At 46.0% G+C, this 15371-nt stretch overlaps 2 protein-coding genes across 2 annotated transcripts; one reads left to right on the top strand and one right to left on the bottom strand.

The window, feature by feature from the left end:
• Positions 1 to 4526: 4526 nt before the first annotated feature.
• casp9 (caspase 9, apoptosis-related cysteine peptidase) lies at positions 4527 to 8365 on the bottom strand (the record flags this gene model as incomplete). Its single annotated transcript, XM_079225651.1, has 10 exons — positions 4527 to 5906; positions 5994 to 6103; positions 6213 to 6401; positions 6501 to 6648; positions 6746 to 6835; positions 6940 to 7116; positions 7242 to 7303; positions 7388 to 7471; positions 7617 to 7839; positions 8234 to 8365. The coding sequence occupies 10 exons, from the start codon at positions 8363 to 8365 to the stop codon at positions 5802 to 5804; spliced, it is 1320 nt and encodes a 439-aa protein (XP_079081777.1). The 3' UTR covers positions 4527 to 5801.
• A 490-nt stretch (positions 8366 to 8855) lies between these two features.
• dnajc16 (DnaJ (Hsp40) homolog, subfamily C, member 16) lies at positions 8856 to 14709 on the top strand (the record flags this gene model as incomplete). The annotated part of the gene is made up of 15 exons (XM_079225858.1): positions 8856 to 8970; positions 9257 to 9438; positions 9522 to 9588; positions 9728 to 10052; positions 10149 to 10333; positions 10484 to 10588; positions 10694 to 10852; positions 11712 to 11842; positions 11998 to 12181; positions 13084 to 13263; positions 13359 to 13435; positions 13532 to 13612; positions 13803 to 13904; positions 14002 to 14172; positions 14262 to 14709. Exons 2-15 carry the CDS (start codon positions 9266 to 9268, stop codon positions 14707 to 14709), a joined length of 2388 nt encoding a protein of 795 aa, XP_079081984.1. The 5' UTR covers positions 8856 to 8970; positions 9257 to 9265.
• Between the last annotated feature and the right edge of the window lie 662 nt (positions 14710 to 15371).

The following is a 15371-nucleotide window of genomic DNA, read 5'->3' as shown; positions in this document are numbered from 1 at the left end:
TAGTGGTTATTTTTTCCATGGTCGATAGCGGAAATGAAAGCTTCGTCGCTTGTCTCTCACAGAGGCAAGCAACAGAGCTAAGCCACGCCCCTTTGGTCACGCCGCGAATTCGCGTTTGGTGTGAACACCCTCTTTCTACTCGTGCGAGTAAACTTCCGCGGTGGACGCGGCGCCGCAAATTCGCGTCGCGTCCGGTGTGAACACGGCATTACTGTGTTTAAGTAAATAAATGTGAAATGCAATCTGCCTCTGAGCCTGTGCGTGTGTCCTCGCCATCCTTATTGCTCTTTAAAAGTGACGCCTTGTGTAACTGACATTTATACAGCGGACTAAATCTCGTAACAAACGCCACGCGCGAGCAAACAATTCTCGCATTGGTCCGATTTTATGCGGCTATAAATAAGCTCTGTTGCGTTTTTTTTTTAAGGTGTGGGGGATTGGGGGTACGTGAACTCGGTCGGGATGTAGAAGGGGGTGCGTGGCCTAAAAGGTTTGGGAACCGCTGGCTTATTGTATGAATGGACCTCAAATAACCCGACCTCCTAGCTTGATTGGGTACAATAGATGCTTCTAACAATGTTGTACAAAATGAATGCTTTAATAAGATGGATATCCTCAACACAAGTCAAAGTTGAGATGAAGTTAGATATAGATTGCACAACGTTCTCTCGTATCTCCACCTCCTGTAATCCCACATGAGCTGGTTGAATTAACAGGGAGTCAAACCTCCCTGGAGTTAAATACACACCTTAGTTTGACTGCTGCAGTGCGATTTGAGCTCAGTCAAATCGTCTGCTGGAGAAAATCCATGGACAATAGGCCAATAGTCCCTTTTACATTTTTTTTTACCGTAAAAGTAATAATACACAATTTTAATTTTTTTTCCAATGGCAATGTAACCAAGCCACTCAGGCAAGCCTGAACAACTCTAAAAACACAGTTCTGAGGAACTTGCATTTAAAAGTAAAAGGCAATTCCTTCAGTTGAGAACACAAGTCGTGTCTCGTTTATTTTACATGTCGAAAAACAAAAGATGGCGCTGCCCTCTAACCTAACAAGCATTGGGGCATCAACCACAGTCGAACTCTTAAAGGGTCCACGATCCCGGAACAGTAATAGCTACATGTATAACACATTACTTGAATAACTGCATGAAACAACAGTGTATAGAACCACACTAAGAACAAGGGTGAATTATGAAGTCACAGTCACTACACGCGTCCCCCCAGAATTCACCCTATAAGTAAACAATCATCGGAGAGGCGGCCGTATAAACCGGCCGGAACGACTGTGTTTTACAGGGGGTCGAGGACACGGGTGTGGGGCCCGGAGTGTGGAAGTCCCGGGAGGGAGAGAAACAAGGGGTGGTTGCAGAGCTGGAGGACGCCCGCGTCGTGGGGCCTGAGCCAATTCAATGGGCCTATCAATGTCCAAATGAGCTAGTTTGAGGCAATCAATGGAGAGTCGCTCCGGTTTACCACCCATGTCCACCACAAAATGTTTGTCTCCCGTCTCCAAAACACGGAATGGGCCCTCGTAGGGCGGGCGTAGCGCCCCCCTGTGAGCGTCGTGGCGAATAAAGACGTATTCAGCCATGTGAAGCCCAGCAGGGATGTGCGACTGAGGGAGGCCGTGACGGGAAGTAGCGACAGGAGCAAAAAATCTCGCATTGTCCAGCAGTGCGGCCCGCTGGAGAGTCGCAGACCAGGGAACGGTGGAGGTAGGGACAAAATCCCCTGGAACCCGCAGTGGCTGGCCATAAACAAGCTCCGCGGATGAGGACTGCAGGTCCTCCTTCGGTGCAGTCCTGATGCTAAGCATCACCCACGGGAGCTTGTCGACCCAGTTGCTGTCCTTGAGGCCGGCACGAAGATTGAGGCCGGCACGTTAGCCTGCGGGTGGTATGCAGTCGTGCGGTGGAGTTTTGTTCCGAGGCTCTGGGCCACCGCGTTCCACAGCTCAGACGTGAACTGCGCGCCCCAATCAGAGGATATGTCCGAAGGGGTGTCGAAACGGGGCTTTAGTGTGGCGGTGTACTTTGGCCCGTTGGCACTCAAGACAAGTGGTAGCCCAGTGTCTTGCGTCTTTTTTGAGGCCGTGCCAAACAAACTTTGCCGTCACCAGCCTCTGTGACGCTTTTGAACCAGGGTGGGAGAGACCATGGATGGCATCAAAGACGCGTCGTCTCCACCCCGTGGGAAAGATCGGCCGAGGACTGCCTGTGGAGACGTCACACATGAGCGTGGTGCCGGCTTCACCAAAAACCACATCCTATATTTTCAAACCCGTAGTCGAGGTCCTCAAGGTGTGCACGTCTGAGTCTGCGGTCTGGTCCGCTGCCATGCGGCTGTAATCCAGACCAAGCTGGACTGCCCCTGCCACAGCCCGTGACAGGCAGTCCGCATTAGCTGAGCGGCTCGAGGAATGAAACATTCGAGCTGGATGCACTTTTTTTTCTACTTAACACATTTAAAGTGAAACAACATACAGAAACTTACAGAATCACACAACAAAATATAAATAAAAATGTGTAAAACAAAAAGAAAAAAATCAGCATCCAGAGTTTTGTCCTTCATTGAAGGTTTACATTGAGAAAGACCAAGTGCCTCAGCTTTGAGGGGCTGATCCTGTTTCTTCTCTCCGCAATTATCTGCCCTGTTTTGGAGAAGCTTCTCTCTGATGCCGTGTTCACACCAAAACAGTTGCGAAAATTCGCAACGCTTTTTCGCTTCTATCGCGCCGCTGGTGTTTTTCGCAACCATCGCTGGGGAAAGGGGGCGGGGCTTCAGTCCCTTTTCGCCGCGAAAATCTCCTTCTTCATTTCCGTAAAGTACAACAAATAGCTAGAATAAAAGCATATAAATACAATAAAAACTTACCAGGTAGCCCCACGGCTTTGCTGACGGCTCTCCATGCGGTGTCCTTTTTAATTCTATTACGAAACTCGTATGAGTTTGTGTTGTAAAGCACCGGGTGACCGCAGACGGCAACTATAAGTTGGTCCTCCATTTTGCTGATGCAACATAGACGACCGGACGGCGGTGACGAGCGGAGCTTCTCAACGCTGATTGGCTTTCGCAACTCCGCGTCATGCGAATTATTCGCTGGAGTTGAAATATTTGAACGCCAGCGAAACAGCGAAAAAGCGGCGTTGCGACGCCGTTTCGCTTCTATCGCGACGCTCGGCGAAAAATTCGCTTTAACGCAGCTGTGCATTGACTTAACATGTAATCTGGACGCGTGAATATTTCGCAACTGTTTTGGTGTGAACACGGCATGAGGGGACTGAAGTCGCTACAATGCACACCGTGCATCACATGAGTGAGGCGTGGGTCCCTCCCTCCTGTTCGTGTGCTGTGCTGTGTGTGTAACTCCCGCCCCTCCCCCCTCTGCTCAGTGCATGCACAGAGACGACGCACACATGTTGACCAATTAAATGCGGCTTGAGAGAGAGAGAGAGAGAGAGAGAGAGAGAGAGAGAGAGAGAGAGAGAGAGAGAGAGAGAGAGAGAGAGAGAGAGAGAGAGAGAGAGAGGAAAAAAAAAGCGGCTCCCAATCAGGAGCCAAGTCAAAGAGTTCAAGTCAAAGAGAGCCGTTTCGTTCGCGACCAACACATCACTAATTCACACTAATTGCTAAAGGAAATATTTAGAAACAATATATCAGGAACACAAACATGTTTTTTTTGTTATAAAAAAATATACGCCACATTTAGCCCGACAATAAATCACAAATTGTACTGCAGCATCAATGATGGCATGTCAAATATAACATTAAAACTGCAGTGGGGCGCAGTCATACAATAGCGTCAGCTAAATGAAATGTAATGCAATACATCTTTTTAAGACTTTCGTTTGGTTTTGATAACCTGTGACCTGTGACTGAATTGATCACTCCAGTTTGGCAGATAATCAGCAACCCCTTATCGTGGCATCAACCATGAACTGTAACATTTGTCAATTTTATAAAAGTGTAATGACGCAATACTTTTAGTTGGACAATATCATAGCGTTTTCCTCATTGAGGGGTTAGAGATTGAGAGGATCTGAATCTCCTCAGAAACCAAGCGTCCAGGATTAAATGTACACCTGCATTGCCATGTCGTATGTTATGTAGAAGAGAAGAGAATGTTCTTCATTCAGTAGACCTGAACAGCTGCAGCATGCGGGTGTGTTGTATTTCTGTGCTTTCAGAGAAGTAAAGACATTCTTTAAAACTCATGCACGCCTGGATGTCCTTTGTGTCTAAGTGTGCAAGGTAAATGCAAAGGATACCTATCATGTACTTGATCAAAGATGAGGGCTGTCTCGTTGGTCCGAGCGTGGAACTGCTGCTGTCAATGACATCTTTAGGTTTTCATTTTTTAATACAGAGTGCTGCCTCAAGCGAAGGGCAGATCTTGTGTGATTCGGTGTGGTTTACATTCCATAATACGTCTATAGGGGATCATTTTTAGCAGTAAATAGCATGGATCATGAGCAACTTGTTTATTCTTTTAATCATAATCTGAAACATGAGAACAGCAGTAATATTGGAGATGTAACTGGATGAATGAAAAATGAAAATCTGTTGAATCAGGCTCCAGGGAAGAAAAATAAAGATGTGTGCAGCCGGCGGTGGCTAAACACATTTAATCTCCAACTTCATTAACATACAAGTTTTATGAAATAGTATCATAACAATAATCAGACAGGTTGCAAGTTGGAGTTTAATTCCAACTCTGCATTTTTGCTATCAGAATTTCTGTTCCATTTTTACAGATTCGCTATAATGTTTTTCCTTGGAATGTTTTTTTGCTTTCAACAAAAATAAAAAAGATGTGCGAGCTATTTTGTCTCTACATTATAGACTATTTAAGTCACTCAGTGTACATGTCAGAAGCTCCAATTTACCTTCTTCGTCCACATTGAACAGCAGCAGCTACTTTAGGATTAAAGTAGTGATCATGGTACAAGCTATCATCAACGAACCAACAGTGCAATATTAAATATGAGATTTTGCTGTATTTATGTAAACATTTAAGAAAGTTATTTGTATTGTTTACACAGTGTAAATAAATCAGGGGGAAATTAATTTGGTGTTCTGAGAGAATATGGTCACAGCTTTGTTCAATTTTTGGCCAACAAAATTCAGGCTGAAAGGGGAGCGGACCATTTCTAATTTATTAGAGACCCCTGGTGGCAGCGGAGGTAAACTCACTCAAATGGACAATAAAGGGACTGCAGCACAGCTGGACCTGGACTAAGTAGCTGTAGAAATGAGTCGCCGGGGGTGGATCTGATACATATTTAACTATGCTGGAAGAAATGGAAGGAGACATTTAACTCTCATATGTAGCTCATATCTCGCCAATGAGCAGTCTTTGCTCACCCCCACCACCATTAAAACCAAAAAAATGTAATATGTATATTAACGAGACATGAAAAAAAGTCAGAAAAGTATTTCATATCATTTGCAGAGAAGGATTTGAACATTGATTGAAATTTGACCGCTGCTGTGACGATAAGACACCATTTAAAAAAACTAACCTGAACCACAGTCTCACAGTATGTAAATACCCCCCTGAAGTGACACCTATACACAAATAGCTCAACCATTAAAAAAACAGCAAGACATGACAAACAATAGAAATGTACACTAAGACATTATTGTGTCTTTAAAAATTACAGCCACAATTTAGCAAATTCATACAACTGCTGAGGAAAAATACAGAGAAATCACAGCGATGGATGCCTTATGGTATTGAAACAGACGAGCGTTCCCTGAAAGTGAAACTGAGAGGTGCAAAGCAGAACTCTGCCGCTATGCTGGGGCTTGAAACTGTAGAAGTTTTCGGAGGAAGTTAAAGGAACCTGGCATTTGCTTGTAGAGCCCTTTCGCAGAGTTCTGGGAGACTTCGTTGTTAACCTGGACACAAGCACAATCGTTAATCAGGTCATTCAAAAGCTCTACATGATGACGGGGATTCAATGGAGTATGAGAAGAGAAGCTCACCATCGTCAACATTGTGAGCAAGTCATCGGTAGCAGCGTTTTCTTCAAGAATACGGTCCAGTGTCTCCACGTACCACGAGCCTGACTCGGTGTCTCTCCAGGAAACGTAACCTGCGTTTGTCACACGGGGCATTAGGACGACACGCAGAGCAAGTCAAGTGCATCGTCTTTGACTGTGAATGCAACACACACACGCACACACACTGAGCTGCAAACACACCCGGAAAAGTAGAGTAGGACACCAGAATGTCGCTCGGGGTGGGCAGCGTGGCTCTTGCGTCCATTTCGTCGGACATGCTCAGAGAGTCGCTGCTGGACGACGTCGGAATGGCGTCCGTCTGGTCATCCGCTCCGCCGATGGACGGTTCGGCCTCGTCGGGGGACACCTCGAACCCCATGTCTCGCTCACCTCAGGCACAAAAGCAAACGCATCCCCTTATGAGACCGCTGGAACGTGTGCATTACGGATTTTGGGTCTGCTAACGTTTGTCAGTACAATGTGAGTTACCTCCTCCGCAAGCCTGGATGAAGAAGAGCTTCGGTTTGCCCTGTAATGACGGACAATGCTGGCCATTGAGGTAGTTTGTGATGTGCTGAACTGGGATATGCTGCCCGTCCACGCCGTACACGGCACCTGGGAAGCGGTTGTGACTCACCTAAAAACACCAACATGAGCGTACGTGACAAGTAATCAGGATCTGAACCCGAGCAGGTCGGAGGACAGAAAGGGGATGCATGCGTGACGTGGCTTACCTCCGTCCCGTGGGACAGCATGATGACCACACAGCAGTCGTGTTGCGAGTGGTCTTTCTTACATAAAGCTGACAGAACATGTTTGATTTGCTGAAATGCAGAGAAAACTGTTAGTTTTACAACTGTGACCTCTAACTTCTACATGTGGTTTCAAACGGGGAAAGCAGAGAGAAAGAAAGAAAAATCCCTCTTACTCTTTGTTTCAGGTTTTTCTTAACTTCCACAATAAAGTTTAGGGCCTTGAATCTTTTTTCCAGCTTGTCACAGTCTATGTTGGACCCTTTGCGATTGCTCAGCTCGCTCTCGGGTTCAAACTCTACGTTGTTTATGATGAGGCAATGTCCACAGGGGCTGGCATCCATTTTATAGCTCTGACGCACACAAAAAAGGAAGCGTGATGTAAATATGTAATCTGAGATTTAGTAAAGATGGCTTCTACAACGACGCTCGTCTTTCGGTCGGTCTGAACAGTGCATGACAAATAAATAGCGCTTACCTGAATACTATCCCGTCGAATTCTGCCTGGAGGCCTTGTTCTTACGTGCTCCCTTTCAGAGGCTGTGACGTGAGCATCACAAAGAGTTAGGCATCAAACAATTTACCAGACTCTTACCAGCATGTTAATGAATCACAAAAGCTTACACGGACTGGGAGTAGGACCGGGTATCTGTATTGGATGGACGGGGACGTCGTCTTTTCTCTGCTGATCTACATCAGTGGAAAGGGCTGTAAAAGAAACAGAGAGCACATTATGAGCCGAGCGTTAACGTTACAAGACCAGAAAGTTACAAATCAATGTGATCCTTTGCCCACGCAGACAGCTATGACGTGAATACTGTTTAAATATACCGCCGCATCATCACACACTTACAAAGTGGAAGAGGCAGGACGACAGGCAGGGCGACAGGGAGGACGACATGACTCTGGGTTGCAGGCTGCAGCCGAACTGCTGGAGCCCCGAACTGAAGAAGCTCTGACAAACTGTGCTGGCCCGTCCCCTCAAGGCACACCAGAAATAATGGAAAGGCCCGACTCCCGCGGGTCTCCAAGTCCTGCACGAGTTTTCTGGCCTGGTCACGTCTGGTCCCAGCGCTCTGACGAGAGACAGAGAGAAGTGGGACTTTGATTTTGATTTTTGCATTCGGATCTCGTGAAGCTGAAACTGGGCTCTCAAGCATAAAAAAAACCTGCCATACAAGCAAATAGATAAACAGAAACAAACAAACTTTCGAACAAGCAAAACACTTAAACCCACACACATTAAAACATTAAAAACAACAGAGTACGACAATTGATGCCCTGTATTACATGAAATAAATGATATCTTCATCAAGTACATATTTATATTGCCTCACATACATTTTGTTTAAATAATCCTAGCCACTATCCTAGTGGTGTCAGGTAGTTTGTTCCACATTTACCATTGCATTCAACATGCACAAAGAATCGACCTGCCTCTCCATGCCCTGATCTACACAGCTGGCTCACCTTTATCTCGTCGATCATGTCTTGGGTAAAGACTCCCTTTTCCAGGAGGCCATCAAAGAGGTCCGATGGGTCCAAGTCTCTCACCAGATTGGTCCTGTTGCGCTGAAGAATCTTCTTGTGGATGTCCTCCATTCTCAGTTCAATAATAACGACCTCGGTGGAGGGAGACAAGTGAGTAACGTGACTACACTGCGTAGACAGTTGTTATCTTAAAACGCTCCCCACTCGTTTGCGAAAGGGAAATGGTACCTTGTTCCTGTACAAATATAAGAAGTTATGTCTCATTTATCGTATCTGTGGTCGGGTTGCAGTCGCCATTTCCTTGTTTACATCACCGTTGTCTGTGATTGGCCCACTGAGAAAGTACGACAGAGAAAAAAAACAGGGTGCGTTTGGTTTTCTTTACGGCGCGCCGCTGCTAGGCGGCCAGCGTACCACAATACACGTAGACTACGAAACCGCGGGCGCAAGGAGAAATAAACCAAACACACACACAAACGAAGCATTACGAAGCCACTAAATACTCAATCTCCCAAAAGGACTTTCGCCACTGGGCGCCTCCCCCTCTGCTCCTGCTCCGCAGCGGCGGGTTGAGACTTCTCGCCGGAGGAGCTGCGGGATGCTGCCGAACACACCCCGTGTGTCTCTTCACGTCAGCGCGGACCAACAGGCTGAAGAACATGTACACCTTCGCCCGATGTGAGGCGTAGTGCCGGGGGGGACTGCATCTGCTCGAGGTGAACAAGCTGCTGCGTTGAGGTTAACAGCTCCTCAGCTCAGCAACGTAACTACGGTTTAAAACGACGTGCATGTCAGCAGGATGCAATGTCTGTTCGCTGTGGTACTTTGCCGACATATGTTACCTAGCTTCTGTGCTTAGCGTGCTGTAATGTAACCGTTTCTCATCGTTGACGTTACCGTGGTGACGTCAGGCGGTGTCGGCCGAGTTTAATCACGGTGTCGAGATTAAAGGTCCGAGCATCTTCTAACGTGATGGCGATGCTTCTCGTGGTGCGTTCAAAGGTTTCCGTGATGGCAGCGTCCAGGATGTCTGTGCCGCTGGCTGTGGTGGTTGTCCTCTCGGTGCTGCTCACGGGAGCAGCACACGCCGGGCCTGAGATGGACCCGTACAAGATCTTGGGAGTGACCAGGACCGCCAGCCAGGCGGAGATCAAGAAAGTCTACAAGCGCCTCGCCAAAGAATGGTAAACATGTCCACGTGACACTGACCTGTGTGATGGTGAACCTCTTTACATCCTTAACTAATGAGGAATCTTCTTCTCAAAAGGCATCCGGACAAAAACAAAAATCCAGGTGCCGAGGACATGTTCATCAAGATTACCAAATCTTATGAGGTTTGTGTGTTTTGAATTTATTTTTAACCACTGCAATTCGTCAATATGTTGTGCTTTAGTGTTATGTGGTACGGGTAAGTAAGCCGCTAATGAGAGAAATATGTCTGCCATACGGATATGTGTTCTGTCCCAAATCTAGATCCTGTCCAGTGAGGACAAGCGGCACAATTACGACCGCTACGGGCAGACTGACGACACCCAGCCGTACGGCGGCGCCCGCTACGGTCACCCCCACGACAGCTTCTACTTCGACGAGTCCTTCTACAACTTCCCCTTCAACAGCAAAAACCACAGGGACTTTGCCGACAACAAGTACACGCTGAACTTCAACCAGTACGTCAACGACGTGGTGCCCGACAGCTACAAGAGGCCGTACCTGATAAAGATCACCTCCGACTGGTGTTTCAGCTGCATCCACATCGAGCCCGTCTGGAAAGAGGTGGTGCAGGAGATGGAGACTCTAGGTTTGGAATTAACCAATAAATGGTCCTTGCCGTCCACAAAATTGCGCGTACCGAGCCTGAAAAGGTTAATGTGCGTGATGTCTTTTGTATTTGCAGGTGTCGGGATAGGCGTGGTGGACGTTGGCCATGAGAGACGGCTAGCCAACCACCTCGGGGCCCATCGCACGCCGTCAATACTTGGAGTCATCAACGGCAAAGTCACGTTCTTCCACTACGCTGTTGCGAAGGAGCACCTGAGGCAGTTTGTGGAGGACCTCCTTCCTCAGAGACTTGTGGAATGGGTGAGTGTCTTGTGATGGACAGCATTAAGTAAGGGAGGGCGACTAAAATACATGAGTTCTGTGTAAAGTGGAGGTGAGCAGATTTGTAATGGATATTCGAGACGTATACAGTTCCAAAAAACACTTTTGTGCATTTTGCTATGCTTTCAGATCACCGACAAGAACGCCGTGCGGTTCCTGAGCAGCTGGCATGAGCTCAACAAACCACACGTGCTTCTGTTCGACCAAGTGCCCGTGGTTCCTCTGCTTTTCAAAGTAGGCTCTTGCCTTGCAGTTTCCATGTGGAAACGTACCTCAGGTGCCGCTGACAGCCGTTACACAACTAACACATGTCAACCATTTGTCTTCTCATCTCCGTAGCTGACGGCGTTCGCTTATAAGGAGCACTTGCAGTTCGGCTATGTGGACCAGGGCCTTTCAGAGACGGCTGATCTGCAGAAACAATTCAACATTAACACTTATGCTCCGACCATGTTGGTCTTCAAGGAGAGCATCGACAAGCCCGCTGACATCATTCAGGTAAATCGCAGCAGCAGCAGCAGCAAATGAAACACAACTGATGCAAACTGGCGACATGAGGGTGGATCTTGAACTAATTATTTTTAGTTAAGGAAAAATAATGCATACACTTACATGAATTAATTTAAAATATGAAGTGAAAATATCAAACTCACTAAATAGTAAATGGTTGTAATAAGTGCATAAACAAATGCAATAGTTGCAACAAGTGTGAATATTCACAATTCTGCCAGACAGCATAGAGACTGGCTGTCTCATTGTTCCCGTAGTGTAATTGCATTGTTTTGGTAAAAGTTATGTGGTGGCATGTTTTTCATTGTTGTTTTTCAATAAAGGGGAGAAATTACCCTTTAATTATGTGTCTATCTTTAATGTATCCATCCCACATAGCTTTAGTTTTTTTTCATCTCAAACACACATCTGTAAAATTATGTAACTCTACAATGTCTCATGCTTATGGAAATAACTATATAGTCATCTGGTCAGATACGGACAATAGACCTACATAGCCCTGTATAATCAATGCTATGATGGCACCATGTAGTTTTCATTAATATCTTGCTGTAGGGTAATACTAATATTAATGCCATTTGTTAAGAGTTCAAAAAGCTGGGCAGGAACAAGCTGGTAAAAAAGGGAACCATACAGACGTTTTATTTATTACTATTATAGATAAATATACCAGTATCGTATTCTGGTATCGAGTATCGTGATACTTATGGCAGGTATCGTATCAAAGTCATAATTTTGGTATCGTGACAACCTATCGCACACAATGATCTACCTGCAGTTGTGTTCACTGAAAAAACGTTGCCTTGCTCTTTCTTTGATGCGATTGCGTTTTCTTTTTTCTCTGCAGGCTAAAGGAATGAAAAAGCAAATTATTGATGAGTTCATGTCGAACAACAGATTCCTCCTCGTGCCACGGCTGGTCAACCAGAAGCTCTTTGATGAGCTCTGTCCCATCAAGCAGTTCCACAGACGCAGAAAGTAAGAGCACCGGACACCTTTTTAACAGCTGTTCACACCTGATAAGTCAAGAGACCATTAAATACAAACCTAACTATTTTTTCAGTTTTAAAATTCATTTTAAGGTTTGTAGTTTGCATTTTCTAAGTTACTGCTGTCTCCCCCCCACTTTTTAGATACTGTGTCCTGCTGATCACAGATGACGAAGAGACCTTCACTTTTGGGAATCATGCGTTTCTCTCGTTTGCATCGACCAATAACAAGGAAGTTGTGAGATTTGCGTATGTGTACCAACGGCTACAGCAACCTCTTTGTGACATCTTCACGCAGAACAAAGACATTGAAGAGTCTTCAGCACAGGTACACTCACACATGTCCAACGCTGCAGCATATGAGGGATGTATGAAACTACAGCATATTTGTTTTAATATTCAGTCGTTACTTGTTAACACACATTAACATTAATGAAACAATCCAATTTTAATTACATTTTCGAAAGACGTCTTTGGAATAGACATTTGACTGAAAGCACTAAGGCATCGAGAGGCACCGTAGATAAATTTATGCCGTTTGGAGATTTCTCTAAGAATTGCATTTTTTTCTTTGATTCGCAAGTATTTCTGTTCTAGAAACCCCGTTATTGTCAGTAATCCTAGGGAGGCCATACATCATCTGAATGCCTTCTATCTCTTGTTAGTGCTTGTAACATTTCACAATGCGTTTCAATATTCTAGAGGTTACAACAGGTTATTTTCTTAAGTGATTTCAGTTTCAACTGTGTGAAATGGCCACTTTGGGGCACTAGCATCATCACACATGAATTACAATTGAGCTCATTGTGTCCACAAGAGTTTCAGCTTTTCCTGGCATACCCCAAAAATGTAGAATACTGTTTTTAAGAACAGGCAAAAATATCAGCAACAGCTAGGTTTTTGCTTTAAACTGCATGGTCCCCTCGGAACCCATTTTCATTCAGATATCTCAAGGTGAGAGGTCAAGGAACCCCTTTTTAAAATGGCCTTGCCAGTTTTCCCCCTTACCAACAGTGGCCTAACTTTGGAGCGTTATTTCCCCGTCCCTTACTTGTATTTCTGCTCTAGCTTTTACATTTTTCCCTGCTACGGCCTTTTAAAGACGTGGATGTCAGCCGGGATCGGCAGCTACCACGCTGGTCTTAAAATAGCTCATGCCCCCATTAAGAAAGTGTATTAGTCAAGATTAATTTGAATGCACCGAGGGTTTTTCTTCTTTTTTTAAATCAGGTGGTGATCCTGGAGAGGCGTAATGCTGCGGGGAAGGCCTTGTTCAAGCCGGTGACCGCCTGGAACGGCAGCGAGGAAGACAAGCGGCGTCTTCTGGAGGAGCTGGAGCGACTGCAGAAGGACCCGTCCATCCTCGTCCATGACGCCGTGCTGCCCGAGCTCAACAACGAGTTTGCCTCTGTACGTTCTCTTTGAGTAAAACAAATAATAAGTCTCATCTGTGTTGAATACCAACCTTCAGTCCCGTTGCTCAATATAATAATCTCGTTCAATAGATGTTCGTAATCCGATGGATCTATGCATCGTACGATTACCTCTCTGAAGTCATTGATGATATTCTGCACAACAACTGGTAGGTAGAAATGCACTTCTGGATTAATTTGAGGCATTCCACGTGTATATGTCATGATCTGAGGGTAAAGATTGTGCGTCTGTTGATGATTTGCAGGCGTGAGATGATGCCTCTTCTGTCCCTCATCTTCTCTGCCTTGTTCATCTTGTTTGGGACTGTGGTCATCCAGGCCTTCAGGTCAGTTGCTTTGCCCAAACATCCAAACCACCAAAAGTGTTACATAGCAGCTTCAGCCTTTTCCTGGGATTAGTGCGAGACACCATGTAAAGACAGCTAAAGACAAGTCCCAATGCTATTCTTTTTTTTACTCTTCTACGCCTACGCATTACCCTTTTTAGGGAAAAACCTTTATGCTGTGTGTTTTTAGTGACTCAAGTGAAGACAAGCAGACTAAACCGAAGGCAAAGGATGGAACAAAAGCAGAAAATGGGTCGCCAGGGACCGGTGGTGCTTCGAGGCAAGAAGACAAGTATTATTTCCATATTCTGTATATTAATGCTTTTATCGAGTGCAGGATTTATCGTCATGTTTTTAAGCTCTTTTGTTTTTTTTGCCGTCGACTGTAGTCGGCCTCCCAAAAAGAGCTTTGTGGAGGTGACGGAGCTGACGGATATCACTTACATAAGCAACCTGGTGAAGCTGCGGCCGGGACACATGAACATAGTGCTGGTGCTCACTGACGCCTCCAAGAACATCCTCCTCAGCAAATTCGCCAAAGAGGTCTACTCCTTCACAGGGTACGCTCAACATTTGCTTTTTAAAGACGTTTTTGTTGCGTATGTAACTGCTTATTGCCGCTTCCTCACTTTCATTATTTTTCTCCTAGGAGCATGACACTGCATTTCTCCTTCCTGAATATTGACAAGCACGGCGAGTGGATGAACACGCTGCTGGAATACGCCCAGGACGCCATGCAGATTGACGCGGACGAGGGCGACGGGGGGAGCCACAAGATGGACTACACCGGCTACGTGCTGGCCCTCAACGGCCACAAGAAGTACCTCTGTCTGTTTCGGCCCGTCTACACTGGGGAAGACCCCGATGGCAAGTCCTCCGAGGACGAAGGGGGCAGCGCCGGGGGGAGGTCCAGGTCCGGCTCTCGTGACGACCACCCGCCGCGCAGATCCAAACGATCCCGCAGCTTGTCCACCCTGCAGATCCACCACAAACTGGACCGCCTGGGGTTGTGGATGGAGAGGCTCATGGAGGGCACCCTGCCTCGCTACTATATCCCCACGTGGCCAGGACTGGACAAAATCACCCCCAGTAAATAGATGGAGGCGGGTTCTGCCCAAGTTTTCCACTTGAGATGTTGGATAGCTGCAGATGTCTTTTAAAGTTGGGACAATATTACAAATTAGTGCAACTACTGTGGGACAGGTCCTTTATTCCCTCTGACACTCATCGCATGCTATTTTCAACTGTTGGTGGTCATACTCTCTTCAGGCAGCTGCTGCTACGGCATTGTGAACAGAAAAACAAAATCACTGTGGCCACCTGAACTCTCCTGCCTTCATGACCATCAGTCATATACATACACACACACACACACACACACACTAAAGGAGGCGGGCTAATACCTCCGTCTCCATATATCAATACTGTGACTAGAGATGCATGTCTCTACTGTTTTGCCTTTTTATGCATCCCAGCCCAATTTCTTCTTCTTTTCAGTTACAGATGAGGCCGTGATGCCTCGGCCTCGGCCTATTTAACCACCTCAGTTAGCCGGTAGCTTTATGTAGCAAACATTCCAATCGGGCTCGTCCATTTCATTTTCTGAATGCTTCCCAATTGGCCACGATCGACTGACGCACCACCATGATGTGATCGTGAATTACGTGGACATGAAAGTGAAGTTAAAGTTACTGCGTGCTTGCTTGGGTTATTAATTCCTTTTAAGCAACACAAAGTGTAAAAAAAACACCCTTCATAT

Source organism: Taurulus bubalis (assembly GCF_910589615.1).
Source record: "Taurulus bubalis genome assembly, chromosome: 11".
NCBI classification, from domain to species: Eukaryota; Metazoa; Chordata; class Actinopteri; order Perciformes; family Cottidae; genus Taurulus; species Taurulus bubalis.
This window is presented reverse-complemented; position numbering and strand designations above follow the sequence as displayed.